Source organism: Chiloscyllium plagiosum, chromosome 21 (assembly GCF_004010195.1).
Source record: "Chiloscyllium plagiosum isolate BGI_BamShark_2017 chromosome 21, ASM401019v2, whole genome shotgun sequence".
Lineage (NCBI taxonomy): Eukaryota > Metazoa > Chordata > Chondrichthyes > Orectolobiformes > Hemiscylliidae > Chiloscyllium > Chiloscyllium plagiosum.
In genome coordinates, this window is record NC_057730.1 from 5,029,913 (window position 1) to 5,045,563 (window position 15,651).

Below are 15,651 nucleotides of genomic sequence, written 5' to 3' on the forward strand. Positions count from 1 at the left end.
TGTTGGCATTGTTTTGGAACTTTGGGGGAAAAAAGATCAAATCAATGGCACATTTAAAAGGAGGAAGCCAGACAAATGGTAGCGACCAGATGGTCAGTGAGGAAGAGAGGGGGAGAGAGAGAGAGAGAGAGAAACCTACACTGTTAACTGACACAGCAGTGAATCTGCACAGTTATTGCCTTTGAGTTTGCCGTTTGAGATCATGTATCTCTGGACATCACGGTATGTCTTGGAAAAATTGCCAAACAGCGAGATTCACAGCTGACCTTGGAGGAACCCGTGTGGAAGAGCTCACAGGAACAGGGACACACAAGTGCATAGTTTTTAATGTGTAGCCTTGCTGCAAGTCTATACTAGTGCATAGAGTGGGTTCTTTCTTGATTATATGTTTTATTGAGATCTGTCTCTTGATTAAGTTTTAAAAATATAAACCGTAAGTACTAAGTTAGCCTGGAACATTGTTTTATTTTACAGCAAACAGATGGTGCTATTTTCTAGGTCTGAGATTGCAAACAGCGAGATTCACAGCTGACCTTGGAGGAACCCGAGTGGAAGAGCTCACAGGAACAGGGTCACATAAGTGCATAGTTTTTAATGTGTAGCCTTGCTGCAAGTCTATACTAGTGCATAGGGTGGGTTCTTTCTTGATTATATGTTTTATTGAGATCTGTCTCTTGATTAAATTTTAAAAATATAAACCGTAAGTACTAAGTTAGCCTGGAACATTGTTTTATTTTACAGCAAACAGATGGTGCTATTTTCTAGGTCTGAGATTGTGAAGGAGCACAGATGGCATTTAGTAGAGTGACGTGCTCTTCCTGTCAGATGTGGGAAATTAGGAAAAGTTTCCATGTTAGTGATGATTATGCCTGCAGGAAGTGTCTTTGGTTACAAATCCTATCATATTGCATGGATCGGTTGGAGCCACAGTTAGAGGCAATAAGGAATTTATGAGAGCTAGGGGGTGTGATGGGGGCAGTTACAGGAAAAGAGAAAAGCTGCAGATACAATTGAGTAGATGGGTTAACTCCAGGAAAGATAGCAGAGGGAAGCAGGTAGTGCAGGAGTCTTCTGTGGCTATCCCCATTTCAAACAAGTATGCTGTTTTGGAAAATATAGGGGATAATGGACTCTCAGGGGAATGTAGCATGAACAGGTAAGTTTCTGGTATCAGAATTGGCTCTAATGCAATGAGGGGTACATCAGGTTCCAAGCGATCGATTGCGATAGGGGACTCTCTAGTCAGAGGCAAAGAACAGACGTTTCTGCGGCCAGCAGAGAAAAATAAGAATGGTGTTGCCTCCCTGGTACCAGGATCAAGGATATCTCGGAGAAGCTGCAGAATGTTCTCAAAGGGGAGAAGGACCAGGATGAGGTCACTGTACACATTGGAACTAACGACATAGGAAGGGAAAAGGACGAGATTCTGAAGGGAGAATAAAGAAAGTTAGGCAGGAATTTAAAAAGGTTCTCGAGGGTAGTAATATCTGGATTACTCCCGATGCTACGAGCTAGTGAAGGTAGGAATAGGAGGATAGAGCAGACGTACGTGTGGCTGAGGAGCTGGTGCAGGGGAGAAGGATTCACATTTTTGGATCATTGGAATCTCTTCTTGTACAGGTAATTTCTAACCCAGAAGGATGGATTGCACCTGAATTAGAAGGGGGCTAACATACTGTCAGGGAGATTTGCTAGAGCTGCTCGAGAGGATTTAAACTAGTAAGGCGGGTGGGTGGGACCAAGGGAGATGGTGAGGAAACAGATCAATCTGAATCTGGTACAGTTGGGAAAAGGAGCGAGTCAAACAGTCAGGGCAGGCAGGGACAAACCAGAGAACAAAGCAGGACTGATAAATTAAACTGCCTTTACTTCAAAGCAAGAGGTCTAACAGGGAAGGTAGATAGACTCAGGGCATTGGACTGGGATATCATAGCAATTACAGAAACGTGGCTCAGGGATGGAGGGGACTGGCAGCTTAATGTTCCAGGATACAAGCGCTATAGCAAGGATAGAAAGGGGAGGGGGGGCAAGAGAGGACAGGTGTGGCATTTTTGATAAGGGATAACATTACTGCTGTACTGAGGGACGATATTCCTGGGAATTTGTCCAGGGAAGTTATTTGGGTGGAACTGAGAAATAATAAAGGGATAATCACAATATTGAGATTGTATTATAAACCCTCTATTAGTCAGTGGGAAATTAAGCAATACATTTGTAAGGAGATCTCAGTTATCTGTAAGAATAATAAAGTCGTAATAGCTTAATGTTCCAGGATACAAGCGCTATAGCAAGGATAGAAAGGGGAGGGGTGGGCAAGAGAGGACAGGTGTGGCATTTTTGATAAGGGATAACATTACTGCTGTACTGAGGGAGGATATTCCTGGGAATTTGTCCAGGGAAGTTATTTGGGTGGAACTGAGAAATAATAAAGGGATGATCACAATATTGAGATTGTATTATAAACCCTCTATTAGTCAGTGGGAAATTAAGCAATACATTTGTAAGGAGATCTCAGTTATCTGTAAGAATAATAAAGTCGTAATGGTAGGGGATTTTAACTTTCCAAACATAGACTGGGACTGCCACAGTGTTAAGGATTTAGATGGAGAGGAACTTATTTTTTGATTCAAGATGTGAATGTAGCTACTAGACAAGGTGCAAAACTTGACCTACTCTTGGGAAATAAGGCAGGGCAGATATCTGAGGTGTCAGTGGGGGAACACTTTGGGGTCAGCGACTATAATTCTATTAGTTTTAAAATAGCGATGGAAAAGAATAGACCAGATCTAAAAGTTGAAGTTCTAAATTGGAGGAAGGCTAATTTTGACGGTATTAGGCAAGAAAATTCAAAAGCTGATTGGGGGCAGATGTTCATAGGTAAAGGGACGGCTGGAAAATGGGAAGCCTTCAGAAATGAGATAATGAGAGTCCAGTGATAGTATATTCCTGTTAGAGAGAAAGGAAAAGCTGGTAGGTGTAGGGAAAGCTCAATGACTAGAGAAATTGAGGTTTTGGTTAAGAAAAAGAAGGAAGTATATGTCAGGGATAGACAGGAGAAATCGAGTGAACCCTTACAAGAGTACAAAGGCAGTAGGAGTATACGTAAGAGGGAAATCAGGAGGGCAAAAAAGGGACATGAGATAGCTTTGGCAAATAGAGTTAAGGAGAATCCAAAGGGATTTTACAAATACATTAAGGACAAAAGGGTAACTAGGGAGAAAATAGGACCCTTCAGCAAGGCAGCCTAAGTACGGAACTACAGGAGATGGGGGAAATACTGAATGAGTATTTTACATCAGAGTTTACTGTGGAAAAGGACATGGAAGATATACAATATGGGGAAATAGATGGTGACATCCTGAAAAATGTCCATATTACAGAGAAGGAAGTGCTGGGTGTCTTGAAATGCATACATGTGGATAGATCCCCAGGACCTGATCAGATGTACCCGAGAACTCTGTGGGAAGCTAGGGAAGTGATTGCTGGGCTCCTTGCTGAGATATTTGTATCATTGATAGTCACAGGTGAGGTGCCGGAAGACTGGAGGTTGGCTAATGTTGTGCCACTAATTAAGAAGGGTGGTAAGGAAAAGCCAGGGAACCATAAATCAGTGAGCCTGATTTCGGTGGTGGGCAAGTTGTTGGAGGGATTCCTGAGGGACAGGATGTACATGTATTTGGAAAGGCAAGGACTGATTAGGGATAGTCAACATGGCTTTGTGTGTGGGAAATCATGTCTCACAAACTTGATTGAGTTTTTTGAAGTAACAAAGAGAATTGAAGAGGGCAGAGCGGTAGATGTGATCTAAATGGACTTCAGTAATGCGTTCAACAAGGTTCTCCATGGTTAGCAAGGTTAGATCTCATGGAATACAGGGGAATGAACCATTTGGATACAGAATTAGCCCAAAGGTAGAAGGCAGAGGGTGGGTGGTGGAGGGTTGCTTTTCAGACTGGAGGCCTGTGACCAGTGCTGTGCCACAAGGATCGGTGCTGGGTCCACTGCTTTTCGTCATTTATATAAATGATTTGGATGTGAACATAGGTGGTATAGTTAGTAAGTTTGCAGATTACATCTAAATTGACAGTGTAGTGGACAGCAAAGAAGGTTACCTCAGATTACAATAGGATCTTGATCAGATAGGCCAATGGGCTGAGGAGTGGCAGATGCAATTTAACTTAGAATATTCCGAGGTACTGCATTTTGTAATAGCAAATCAGAGCAGGACTTATAGATTAAATTAGATTCCCTACTGTGTGGAAACAGGCCCTTCGGCCTAACAAGTCCACACCGACCCTTCGAAGTATAATCCAACCAGACCCATTTCCCGCTGACTAATGCACCTAACATTTAGCATAGCCAATTCACCTGCCCTGCACATCTTTGGATTGTGGGGGGAAACCCATGCAGACACGAGGAGAATGTGCAAACTCCACACAGACAGTTGCCTGAGGTTGGAATTGAACCTGGGGAGTATTACTGAATAAAGAGACCTTGGAGTGCAAGTTCATTGTTCCTTGAAAATAGAATCACAGGGAGATAGGATAGTGAAGGCGGCATTTGGTATGCTTTCTTTTATTGGTCAGAGCATTGAGTACAGGAGTTGGGAGGTCATGTTGCAGCCACTTTTGGAATATTGCGTGCAATTTTGGTCTCCTTCCTATCGGAATGCATGTTGCGAAACTTGAAAGGGTTCAGAAAAGATTTACAAGGATGTTGCCAGGGTTGGAGGATTTGAGCTATAGGGAGAGGCAGAATAGGCTGGGGCTGGGAGGGGTGACATTATAGAGGTTTATAAAATCATGAGGGGTATGGATAGGATTAAATAGATAAGGTCTTTTCCCTGGGGTGGGGAGTCCATAACTAAAGGGTACAGGTTTAGGGTGAGAGGGGAAAGATTTAAAAAGGACCTAAGGGGCAATTTTTTCCACAGAGGGTGGTGTGTGTATGGAATGAGCTGCCAGAGGAAGTGGTGGAAGCTGGTACAACTAAAACATTTAAAAGGCACCTGGATGAGTATATGAATAGGAAGGGTTTGGAGGGATATGGACCATATGCTAGCAAATGGGACTAAATTAGGTTAGGATATCTGGTTGGCATGGACGAATTGGACAGAAGGGTCTGTTTCTGTGCTGCACATCTCTCTGACTCTATGACTTGCCTGCCACTTCTATTTTCCTCTGAGAGACTATCCCACTCGACAGTATCCAAAGCAATATATATCTGTTTGAGAGGAAGAGCCATACTGCTGCATTACTTTCCTATCTTTCCTGATAGTCACCCATCCACCTGACTGAACCTGTGGTGTAGCCACCTCTCAATGCACTAACCATCACATTTCTGTGCCTCCTTTATGCTTTTCAGTGACTCTAACTGCCTCCTCCAGCCAATCCAAATGGTCCAATGTGAGACAGATCCAAACACACCTCATGTTGACAATCTCAAGGGAAAGTCAACAGTTCCCTAATCTCTCACATCAGACAGGAGTAGCATACACTGACTGCCATATTTGCCCCTTAAAATGTGCTCACTTAGATTTGCCTAAAAAAATCCTCACTTTTCTCAAATCCAGTGTCGGTATACTGATTACTGCTGCCACACTATGCTGGGAGAAATTTTAAAAAACTGTATTCTACATTATGAAGCTTAAAAGGAAAAGCTCTAAAATGAACCATTTCCAAAAAAGTAAACCACCCTTCCCTTACCCACAGTTTTTAAGTTTAAGCATGCAAAAGAGGAAAAAAAATTAGATCTTAAAAATCCAGCACTTAGCTGAAACTCCCGTAGCGAATGAAAACAGCCTCCTCCTGAAATTTTCTGTTGGGCAGAACTTACACAGTCAATGGTAGGGCCCTGGGTAGTGTTTTAGAACAGAGAGACATATAGGTTCAGGTACATAGTTCTTTGAAAGTTGCATCACAGGTACACAGGGTGGTTAAGGATGCATTTAGCACACTTGCCTTCATTGCTCAGCCAACTGAGTATAGGAGTTGGGACGTCATGTCGAGGTTGTACAGCATGTTAGTGAGACCACCTCCAGAGTATGGTGTACAGTTCTCGTCCCCCTGCTCTAGGAAGGATATTATTAAATTGGCGAGGGTTCAGAAAAGATTTACAAGGGTGTTGCCAGGACTGGAGGGCTTGAGTTTAAGGATAGGCTAGGTCTTTTTTCAGTGGAGCGTAGGAGGTTGTCAATGGTAGGGCCCTGGGTAGTGTTGTAGAACAGAGAGACATAGAGGTTCAGGTACATAGTTCTTTGAAAGTTGCATCACAGGTAGACAGGGTGGTTAAGGATGCGTTTAGCGCACTTGCCTTCATTGCTCAGCCAACTGAGTATAGGAGTTGGGACGTCATGTCGAGGTTGTACAGCATGTTAGTGAGACCACCTCCAGAGTACGGTGTGCAGTTCTCGTCCCCCTGCTCTAGGAAGGATATTATTAAATTGGCGAGGGTTCAGATTTACAAAGGGTGTTGCCAGGACTGGAGGGTTTGAGTTTAAGGATAGGCAAGGACTTTTTTTCAGTGGAGCGTAGGAGGTTGAGAGGTGACCTCATAAAGGTTTATAAAATCATGAATAAGGTGAATAGCGAAGGTCTTTTCCCAAGGATAGGGGAGTTCAAAACTAGGGGGCATAATTTTAAGTTAAGGGAAGAAAGACATAAGAAGAATCTGAGGGGCAGCTTTATCACAGAGGGTGGTTTGCATGTGGAATGAGCTGTCAGAGCAAGTGGAAAATGCAGGTATAGTTACAACATTTGAAAGACATCTGGACAGGTATATGATTAAGAAAGGTTTAGAGGATTTTGGGCCAGATGGAGGCAAGTGGGACTAGGTTAGTTTGGGAATCTTGGTTGGACCAAAGGGTCTGTTTCTGTGATGTACGACTCTATGAAATGGCACTGGGGATGAGTGATTTCAGATATAAAGAGAGTTTGTAGAATCTGGAATTGTTCAACTTAGAGCAGATGAAGGCATTTGAAATCATGAAGGGTTTGCATAGCGTAAATATAGAGAAACTATTTCCAGAGAAGGTCAGAGAAAAAAGGTGCAAGGGTTAGTGACTTGAATGGAATCATAATTTTTGTTGTAAAGCTATATTCTCATCATAACTCTCCAACTGAAATCTTTTCTTAAAGTAAATGGTCAACAGTTACAGATAGTTTATGATAATTTGGAGATGCCGGTGTTGGATTGGGGTGTACAAAGTTAAAAATCACACAACACCAGGTTATAGTCAAACAAGTTTAATTAATCTGATGAAGGAGTGTCGCTCCAAAAGCTAGTGTGCTTCCAATTAAACCTGTTGGACTATAACCTAGTGTTGTGTGATTTTTAACAGTTTATAATGGCTGCTACACCCACATAGAATTTGTCGGAATCCTCCAAACTTTCCGCAAGTCAAAGCCAGCTAGGCCATTAGTATCTCATTTAATTGCTGGAGACTTGGCCAGTTGCCTATGGTGACCAGAAGCTGCGAAGAGATGTGCCTTCTTGCTTGAAGATCAAGGCACAAAGGAATAATAAATTACTACTGATCAATAGCAAGATTGTAACAGTGTTCCGATTAGCCACTGAGGTAGGCCATCGGCATCTCTTTACCTCTCAACACCATTATGATGAGGGTAATCAAAATACTTAATTTCTTTGAAATAGATAAGGTCTTTTCCCTGGGGTGGGGAGTCCATAACTAAAGGTGTAGGGTGTAGGGTGAGAGAGGAAAGATTTAAAAAGGACCTAAGGGGCAATTGTTTCCACAGAGGGTGGTGTATGTATGGAATGAGCTGCCAGAGGAAGTGGTGGAGGCTGGTACAATTACAACATTTAAAAGGCACCTGGATGAGTATATGAATAGGAAGGGTTTGGAGGGATATGGACCATATGCTAGCAAATGGGACTAAATTAGGTTAGGATATCTGGTTGGCATGGACGAATTGGACAGAAGGGTCTGTTTCTGTGCTGCACATCTCTCTGACTCTATGACTTGCCTGCCACTTCTATTTTCCTCTGAGAGACTATCCCACTCGACAGTATCCAAAGCAATATATATCTGTTTGAGAGGAAGAGCCATACTGCTGCATTACTTTCCTATCTTTCCTGATAGTCACCCATCCACCTGACTGAACCTGTGGTGTAGCCACCTCTCAATGCACTAACCATCACATTTCTGTGCCTCCTTTATGCTTTTCAGTGACTCTAACTGCCTCCTCCAGCCAATCCAAATGGTCCAATGTGAGACAGATCCAAACACACCTCATGTTGACAATCTCAAGGGAAAGTCAACAGTTCCCTAATCTCTCACATCAGACAGGAGTAGCATACACTGACTGCCATATTTGCCCCTTAAAATGTGCTCACTTAGATTTGCTTAAAAAAAATCCTCACTTTTCTCAAATCCAGTGTCGGTATACTGATTACTGCTGCCACACTATGCTGGGAGAAATTTTAAAAAACTGTATTCTACATTATGAAGCTTAAAAGGAAAAGCTCTAAAATGAACCATTTCCAAAAAAGTAAACCACCCTTCCCTTACCCACAGTTTTTAAGTTTAAGCATGCAAAAGAGGAAAAAAAATTAGATCTTAAAAATCCAGCACTTAGCTGAAACTCCCGAAGCAAATGAAAACAGCCTCCTCCTGAAATTGTCTGTTGGGCAGAACTTACACAGTCAATGGTAGGGCCCTGGGTAGTGTTGTAGAACAGAGAGACATAGAGGTTCAGGTACATAGTTCTTTGAAAGTTGCATCACAGGTAGACAGGGTGGTTAAGGATGCGTTTAGCGCACTTGCCTTCATTGCTCAGCCAACTGAGTATAGGAGTTGGGACGTCATGTCGAGGTTGTACAGCATGTTAGTGAGACCACCTCCAGAGTATGGTGTACAGTTCTCGTCCCCCTGCTCTAGGAAGGATATTATTAAATTGGCGAGGGTTCAGAAAAGATTTACAAGGGTGTTGCCAGGACTGGAGGGCTTGAGTTTAAGGATAGGCTAGGTCTTTTTTCAGTGGAGCGTAGGAGGTTGAGAGGTGACGTCATAGAGGTTTATAAAATCATGAATAAGGTGAATAACGAAGGTCTTTTCCCAAGGATAGGGGAGTTCAAAACTAGGGGGCATAATTTTAAGGTAAGGGAAGAAAGACATAATAAGAACCTGAGGGGCAGCTTTATCACACAGAGGGTGGTTTGCATGTGGAATGAGCTGTCAGAGCAAGTGGAAAATGCAGGTATAGTTACAACATTTGAAAGACATCTGGACAGGTATATGATTAAGAAAGGTTTAGAGGAATTTGGGCCAGATGGAGGCAAGTGGGACTAGGTTAGTTTGGGAATCTTGATTGGACCAAAGGGTCTGTTTCTGTGATGTATGACTCTATGAAATGGCACTGGGGATGAGTGATTTCAGGTATAAAGAGAGTTTGTAGAATCTGGAATTGTTCAACTTAGAGCAGATGAAGGCATTTGAAATCACGAAGGGTTTGCATAGCGTAAATATAGAGAAACTATTTCCAGAGAAGGTCAGTAACCTTCTCTGGAAGTGAGAGAGAAAAAAGGTGCAAGGGTTAGTGACTTGAATGGAATCATAATTTTTGTTGTAAAACTCTATTCTCTTCATAACTCTCCAACTGAAATCTTTTCTTAAAGTAAATAGTCAACAGGTACAGACAGTTTATGATGATTTGGAGATGCCGGTGTTGGACTGGGGTGTACAAAGTTAAAAATCACACAACACCAGGTTATAGTCAAACAAGTTTAATTAATCAATCACCCGATGAAGGAGCATCGCTCCGAAAGCTAGTGTGCTTCCAATTAAACCTGTTGGACTATAACCTGGTGTTGTGTGATTTTTAACAGTTTATGATGGCTTTGCCGGAATCCTCCAAACTTTCCGCAAGTCAAAGCCAGCTAGGCCATTAGTATCTCATTTAATTGCTGGAGACTTGGCCAGTTGCCTATGGTGACCAGAAGCTGCGAAGAGATGTGCCTTCTTGCTTGAAGATCAAGGCACAAAGGAATAATAAATTACTACTGATCAATAGCAAGATTGTAACAGTGTTCCGATTAGCCACTGAAGTAGGCCATCAGCATCTCTTGACCTCTCAACACCATTATGATGAGGGTAATCAAAATACTTAATTTCTTTGAGCGTCTCAGCAGAAACCAGCACATCACATGACTGGAACCTGCACTTGTTGAATTGCTTCAGCATCCAAGATGGACTTTTGCTTTCAGTTGTGTTGACATCCGCAAGGAAAGCAGCATTAGCAGCTAAAAGGTCCACTGTCCGCCTCTCTTTCTCTCAAAAGTCTCATCTCCAGAAAGAATTTCCAACTTCAGCGAGGCATAGATAGAGTAGATAGCTAGAGACTTTTTTCCAGGGTGGAAATGGCTATCATAAGAGGTCATAATTTTAAGGTCTTCAGAAAAGAGTTTAGGGGAGATGTCAGAGGCAGGTTCTTTACACAGAGTGGTGGGTGTGTGGAATGCACTGCCAGCAGTGGTAATAGAGTCAGGTACATGAGGGACTCTTGGATCGACATATGGATAATAGTAAAATGAAGGGTATGTAGGTTAGTTTGATCTTGGAGTAGGATAAAAGATCGGCACAACATTGAGGGCTGAAGGGCCTGTACTGTGCTGTACAGTTTTACGTGCCAAATGGAGCTAATCGTCTGAGAATAAGAGGATTGTACTACGGTTATCCCCGCACCCAGGAAAGGAATTGATATAAGATCAGCTAACTTACAGATTCCAATTACATAGTGACTCACCAAACTCTCACATAGATACCAACATGTAGATTTTTTGAAAATAATAATAATTTGTAATGTACTTCCTTCCCTCTCTCTTACTTTCTACCTTACATGCTTTTATGCTCAAATACAGTAATGAAGCAATTCCTCTACATCTTAAATAATGTTTTGATAAATCCTACCATTGATTTAATCTTGAAGGAGTTTGTTCTGAGTTTACTTCTAAGGTTGAAACTCAAAACAGCCAGGGCTCAGGAAACGTGCTTTGGCCTTTTTCATTAAGGGAAGGGATAAATATGAGACAACATATTAATGTCTCAGGTTTAAAAGGGGTAAGGTAAACATAATTTAATTCATTCTTGTCCTTGGTTCAAGGTAATTAGTAAATGAAACAGAGGTGACATATGGGGTAAGAAGAGTTGTTAACACAATCTTCAATAATTATCTGAAAGAGAAATAAAACAGATTCAATAATAATTTTCATAAGGGAGTTGGATAAATACCTGAACACTGTAAGGCTGGACTGGAAAATGTCTGACGTAAGATGCCTGTTTAAGAATGTAAGGAGGCAGAGACAGGAAACTATAGGCCGGTTAGCCTGACCTCAGTTGTTGGTCAGATTTTAGAATCCATTATTAAGGATAAGATTGCAGAGTACTCGGAGGTGAGTGGTGAAATAAGGCTGAGTCAGCCTGGCTTCCTCAAAGGGAAACTGTGACTCAGGCAGTAACCCAGAGACTAATACTGCACCTTTTTGGTTCTGCTCTGTAATTCAGCCTCTGGCTGCTCATATTCCCTCAGCAGAACGTCTTCCCTCTTCCTGGTTATATCACTGGTATCTACATGGACCATGACAACTGGATCACTCCCACTCGAAGTTCCCAGGTTAGACATCAGGATTCTATACAGTTCTGTGAGAGTACCCCCTCATTCTTCTAAATCCCAGAGATTACAAGCCCAGACGATCCAGTCTTTCTTCATTTGTCAGCCCTGCCATCCCCCGGGAATCAGTCTGGTGAACCTTTGTTGGACTCCCTCAATAGTAAGAATGCCCCTGCTCAGATTAGGAGACCAAAACTGCACACAATACTCAGGGTTTGGCCTCACCAAGGACCTGTATAACTGCAGCAAGTCATCCTTAATCGTATACTCAAATCCTCTCGCTATGAAGGCCAGCATACCATTAGCTCATCCTCCCTACAGCCCCCATTCTCATCCACGGATGGAGCAAGTTAAAATTCACACACAACACCAGGTTATAGTCCAATAGGTTTATTTGGAAGCATTAGATAATGCTACCAAATAAACCTGTTGGACCATAACCTGGTGTTGTGTGATTTTTAACTTTGTCCACCCCAGTCCAACACTAGCTCCTCCACATCACAGATGGAGCAAGATTCCCAAACCTGTTAAACAAGCTCAAGGGCTGAAACTCCTCCAGCATCACCCATCTACCTGCTTCACTCATAGTCCCACACTCTCCTATCCCTGGCCACTGACTGAATTCAAGGTGGTTAATCTAATGACTACCTCCTGAAACACAGGGTCCAGCTAATTCTCCCACCTTTCTGAAATGTCACAGTGTTCAAAGCTCAGACTCCAGCTCATCAACTCTGAGTCAGAGTTTCTTGAGCAACAAACACTTCAAAGTTTGTGAGAAGATATGTAGCTCGGGTGCTCGTTGTTGTGGTTCTGTTCGCTGAGCTGGGAATTTGTGTTGCAGACGTTTCGTCCCCTGTCTACGTGACATCCTCAGTGCTTGGGAGCCTCCTGTGCTTCACTGAGGATGTCACCTAGACAGGGGGCGAAACGTCTGCAACATAAATTCCCAGCTCGGCGAACAGAACCACAGCAACAAACACTTGCTACAGATGTGGTCATTATGAACCACAAAGGGGTCCAGCAGCTCCGACATCCCGCAAGTACAACACATTCCCAGCCTCACATCTCTCTTTTACTTGCTTTGTTCTTAATTCGATTTTTAAAAATCTCATACTTGTCCTTTAGTTAGTAGCTTGTAACTATTTCCCTCTTTACCTTCAGTCCGAAAGTTTCCTATAATAGATGGTCAAGTTAATAGCTACCACCAACCAATGAACATAGGGTTTACCTGCGATGTCACTCTTTTGTGCTGGGCCCTTCATCCTGGGCTTCAATTTATCTTGTTTAAAAATCTCAAACTATGAGCCAAAAGCAAAAACAAGCAAAATGCGCCTCCTCTCTTCCGCACCAAATTCCCATGTTGCCTCCAAATTCCCCAAACTAATAGTCATGTGGTCTGTATTTTACTCTGGATGTGATCGCTTCTTCCTGACCATGCCCAGTGAACGGAGAAAACTGCCAGGGTTACAGGGAAAGAGCAGTGGAGGGGAGTGGAACTCAATTGTGGTTCTTTCAAAGCTATAGTTCAGGCAGGATGGGCTGAATGATCTCCTGCTATGCTGTATCAAGCTCTGATTCTATAAACCAACGTTCAAACGTCTCAGTTTAAAGTATTTCCATCCTTTAAAAATTTAAAGAGTCACCAATCCATCTATCACCAGCAGAATCAGATGTTTCTGGCCTTTACACATTTGCTAGCAGAGTTCAATTTAAACAGATTTATAGGCCTCAATTTGTTAATCAGATGGAGGTTTCTGGCAGACTAGACAGTTACTGTAAAATGGTGGCAGTGATCCCACCTCTTGGACAGAAGCTCCAGGTTCAAGTTCCAGTCTAGGACTTGGGTGTTTTTTGAATGCATGTTGGTGATCTAGCCAAACAGCTCGATTGTCAGTCTGCAGATCCTTCCAATATGCCCGATGCCATGGGGTATGAGCAGGAGAGTTTCCTGGTCAGCCACCTTGCAATGCAATGGAAACCCGATGCACTACTCTGCCCATAGGTGTGAACGAATCCAGTGGAAATCTATGACCCAACCCTTGGAATCAAGGACAGGGGAGAAGACAGACACCCTGGACCTGCAGATTTTGATGGGTTGAGATGGGTTTATAAAATCTGCAGTGAATGAGGAGCTAACCCAGGTATCAAGCACAATGACAAGCAATGTAACTCCCTGTGTATTTGTTCAATTTCTGTCATTTGACTTGCCAAACATTACCGTTTGCTACTTACCAAAGAGCCCATATTTTCCTCGCAGTGTGGAGGACCAAGTAGATCCTCTTTGCTGTACAAAGCCAATGATCTGACATCCCAGAATGCGTGGAAGGTAGGTGTCAGCTTCTATTGTATACTGCCTCTGTTTCTCGTCAACCTTTTGCTCCAAACGAACTGTAGGAGGAGAAGAGAAGGACGGATAAAACATGATTTTCTTTCCCATGGTTGGAATAAAAGTCAGAAGGACTGGGAGAGCCAAGATATGTCAGATTGTAACCTTACACAGTGTGGTGGGGCAAGGATGAATGCCTGCTCTATATCATATACTCAGAACTGATGCAGAACCAGGTTGTCTTGTGAGACAAGATGCACTGAGTCACCAAATACTTGGCTACCTGCCTTGTGTTCAGGCTGGACCGCTTTCTTTTGTTGAAATTGCCCAGTCCTTCATTATTATTTTTGGCCTTCATCCTGCCCCCCTTATAGCCCACCCAATGCTCATACCCATCCACCACTCTAACCTGTCCTCAACCTATCCCATTTCTATTGTCATGACGTGGAGGTGCCCGTGTTGGACTGGAATGGACAAAGTTAAAAATCACACAACACCAGGTTATAGTTTCCAGCTTTTGAACCACATGATGAAGGAACAGCGCTTCAAAAGCTAGTGCCTCCAAACAAACCTGTTGGACTATAACCTGGTGTCGTGTGAATTTTAGCGTTGTCCATTTTTATTGTAGGATCTCTTCCTGCTACGCCATGTAGTTGGGTCAGTCACAAACGTTCTGGGCTAGTACATCCCCATTCTTCATGCTGGGTGTGAAATTCTTGGACCATAAATACTTGACAATGCTAGTTAGGATTGGAACTGCATGAGTTGCCAACCTTGAACCTTTATGATCTCTTTCTAGCAGACTCCCTCTGCTGGTACATGTGTGTATGCTAGCGACAAGTGGATAAAATGCACAATGCAATTTTTAATTCACTACACTGTGATGCATTATTCCCCAACTTCATCCATTTTAACCCCCGTGTTCAATTCTATTCAGCACATTTGACCTGATTTATTATTGCCACATGCACTGAGATACAATGAAGTGTATTGTTTTTCGTGCTACCCAGACAAATCATACCTTAGGGTAATAGAATGGAATACAGAATATAGTGTTACAGCTACAAAGAAGATGCAGAGAAAGACGAACTCTAATTTATGAGAGATCCGTTCGTAAGTAACAGTGGAGAAGAACTATCCTTGATTCTGTTGGTCGGTGTTTTCAAACTATTGTATTGTCTGTCCAATGGAGGAGGGTGGAAGAGAGTGTAACTGGGATGGGAGGGGTCTTTGATTATGTTGGCTGCTTTCCCGAGACAGCGGCAAGTGTGGACAGAGTCAATGGAAGGAAGGCTGGTTTTCGTGAAGGACTGGGCTGTGTTCACAACTCTCTAAAGAATGAAGAGATTTCTGCATTAACGAAGGACTTGTATCAAAATGATAGGCTTTACATGAAGTAGCATTCGGACCTCTGCATACGTACTGAAATGAAACAACAAGAGGAATGGCCACACGCCATTGTGTACTAAACATTGGCTGCAAGGATTAGCGAAGTTGCAATCCTGGGAAAGCTCTGCTCCCATATTCTCTTCTGAGCTCCACAGCAATGAAGTTTGAAATGAAGGACTTGGCAGTCAAATGGATCAAATAAACAGCACCACCTCAGCACCTTTAGTAACCCTCTAATTGTGCATGGCAGCCCTCCCTCAAATGCTCTTTGATACATAAAGAGAAACATTTTAATATGAACCAAAATAA

The 15,651-nt window shown here is 42.6% G+C and overlaps 1 protein-coding gene across 2 annotated transcripts in view; it reads right to left on the minus strand.

The window, feature by feature from the left end:
• Window positions 1-15,651, minus strand: part of LOC122560484 — a 429,307-nt gene that overhangs the window by 216,033 nt on the left and 197,623 nt on the right. For both annotated transcript variants that reach the window (XM_043711128.1, XM_043711129.1), the window contains exon 25: window positions 13,860-14,015. In XM_043711128.1, the coding sequence (XP_043567063.1) occupies window positions 13,860-14,015 (156 nt within the window). The remainder of the gene's footprint in view (window positions 1-13,859; window positions 14,016-15,651) is intronic.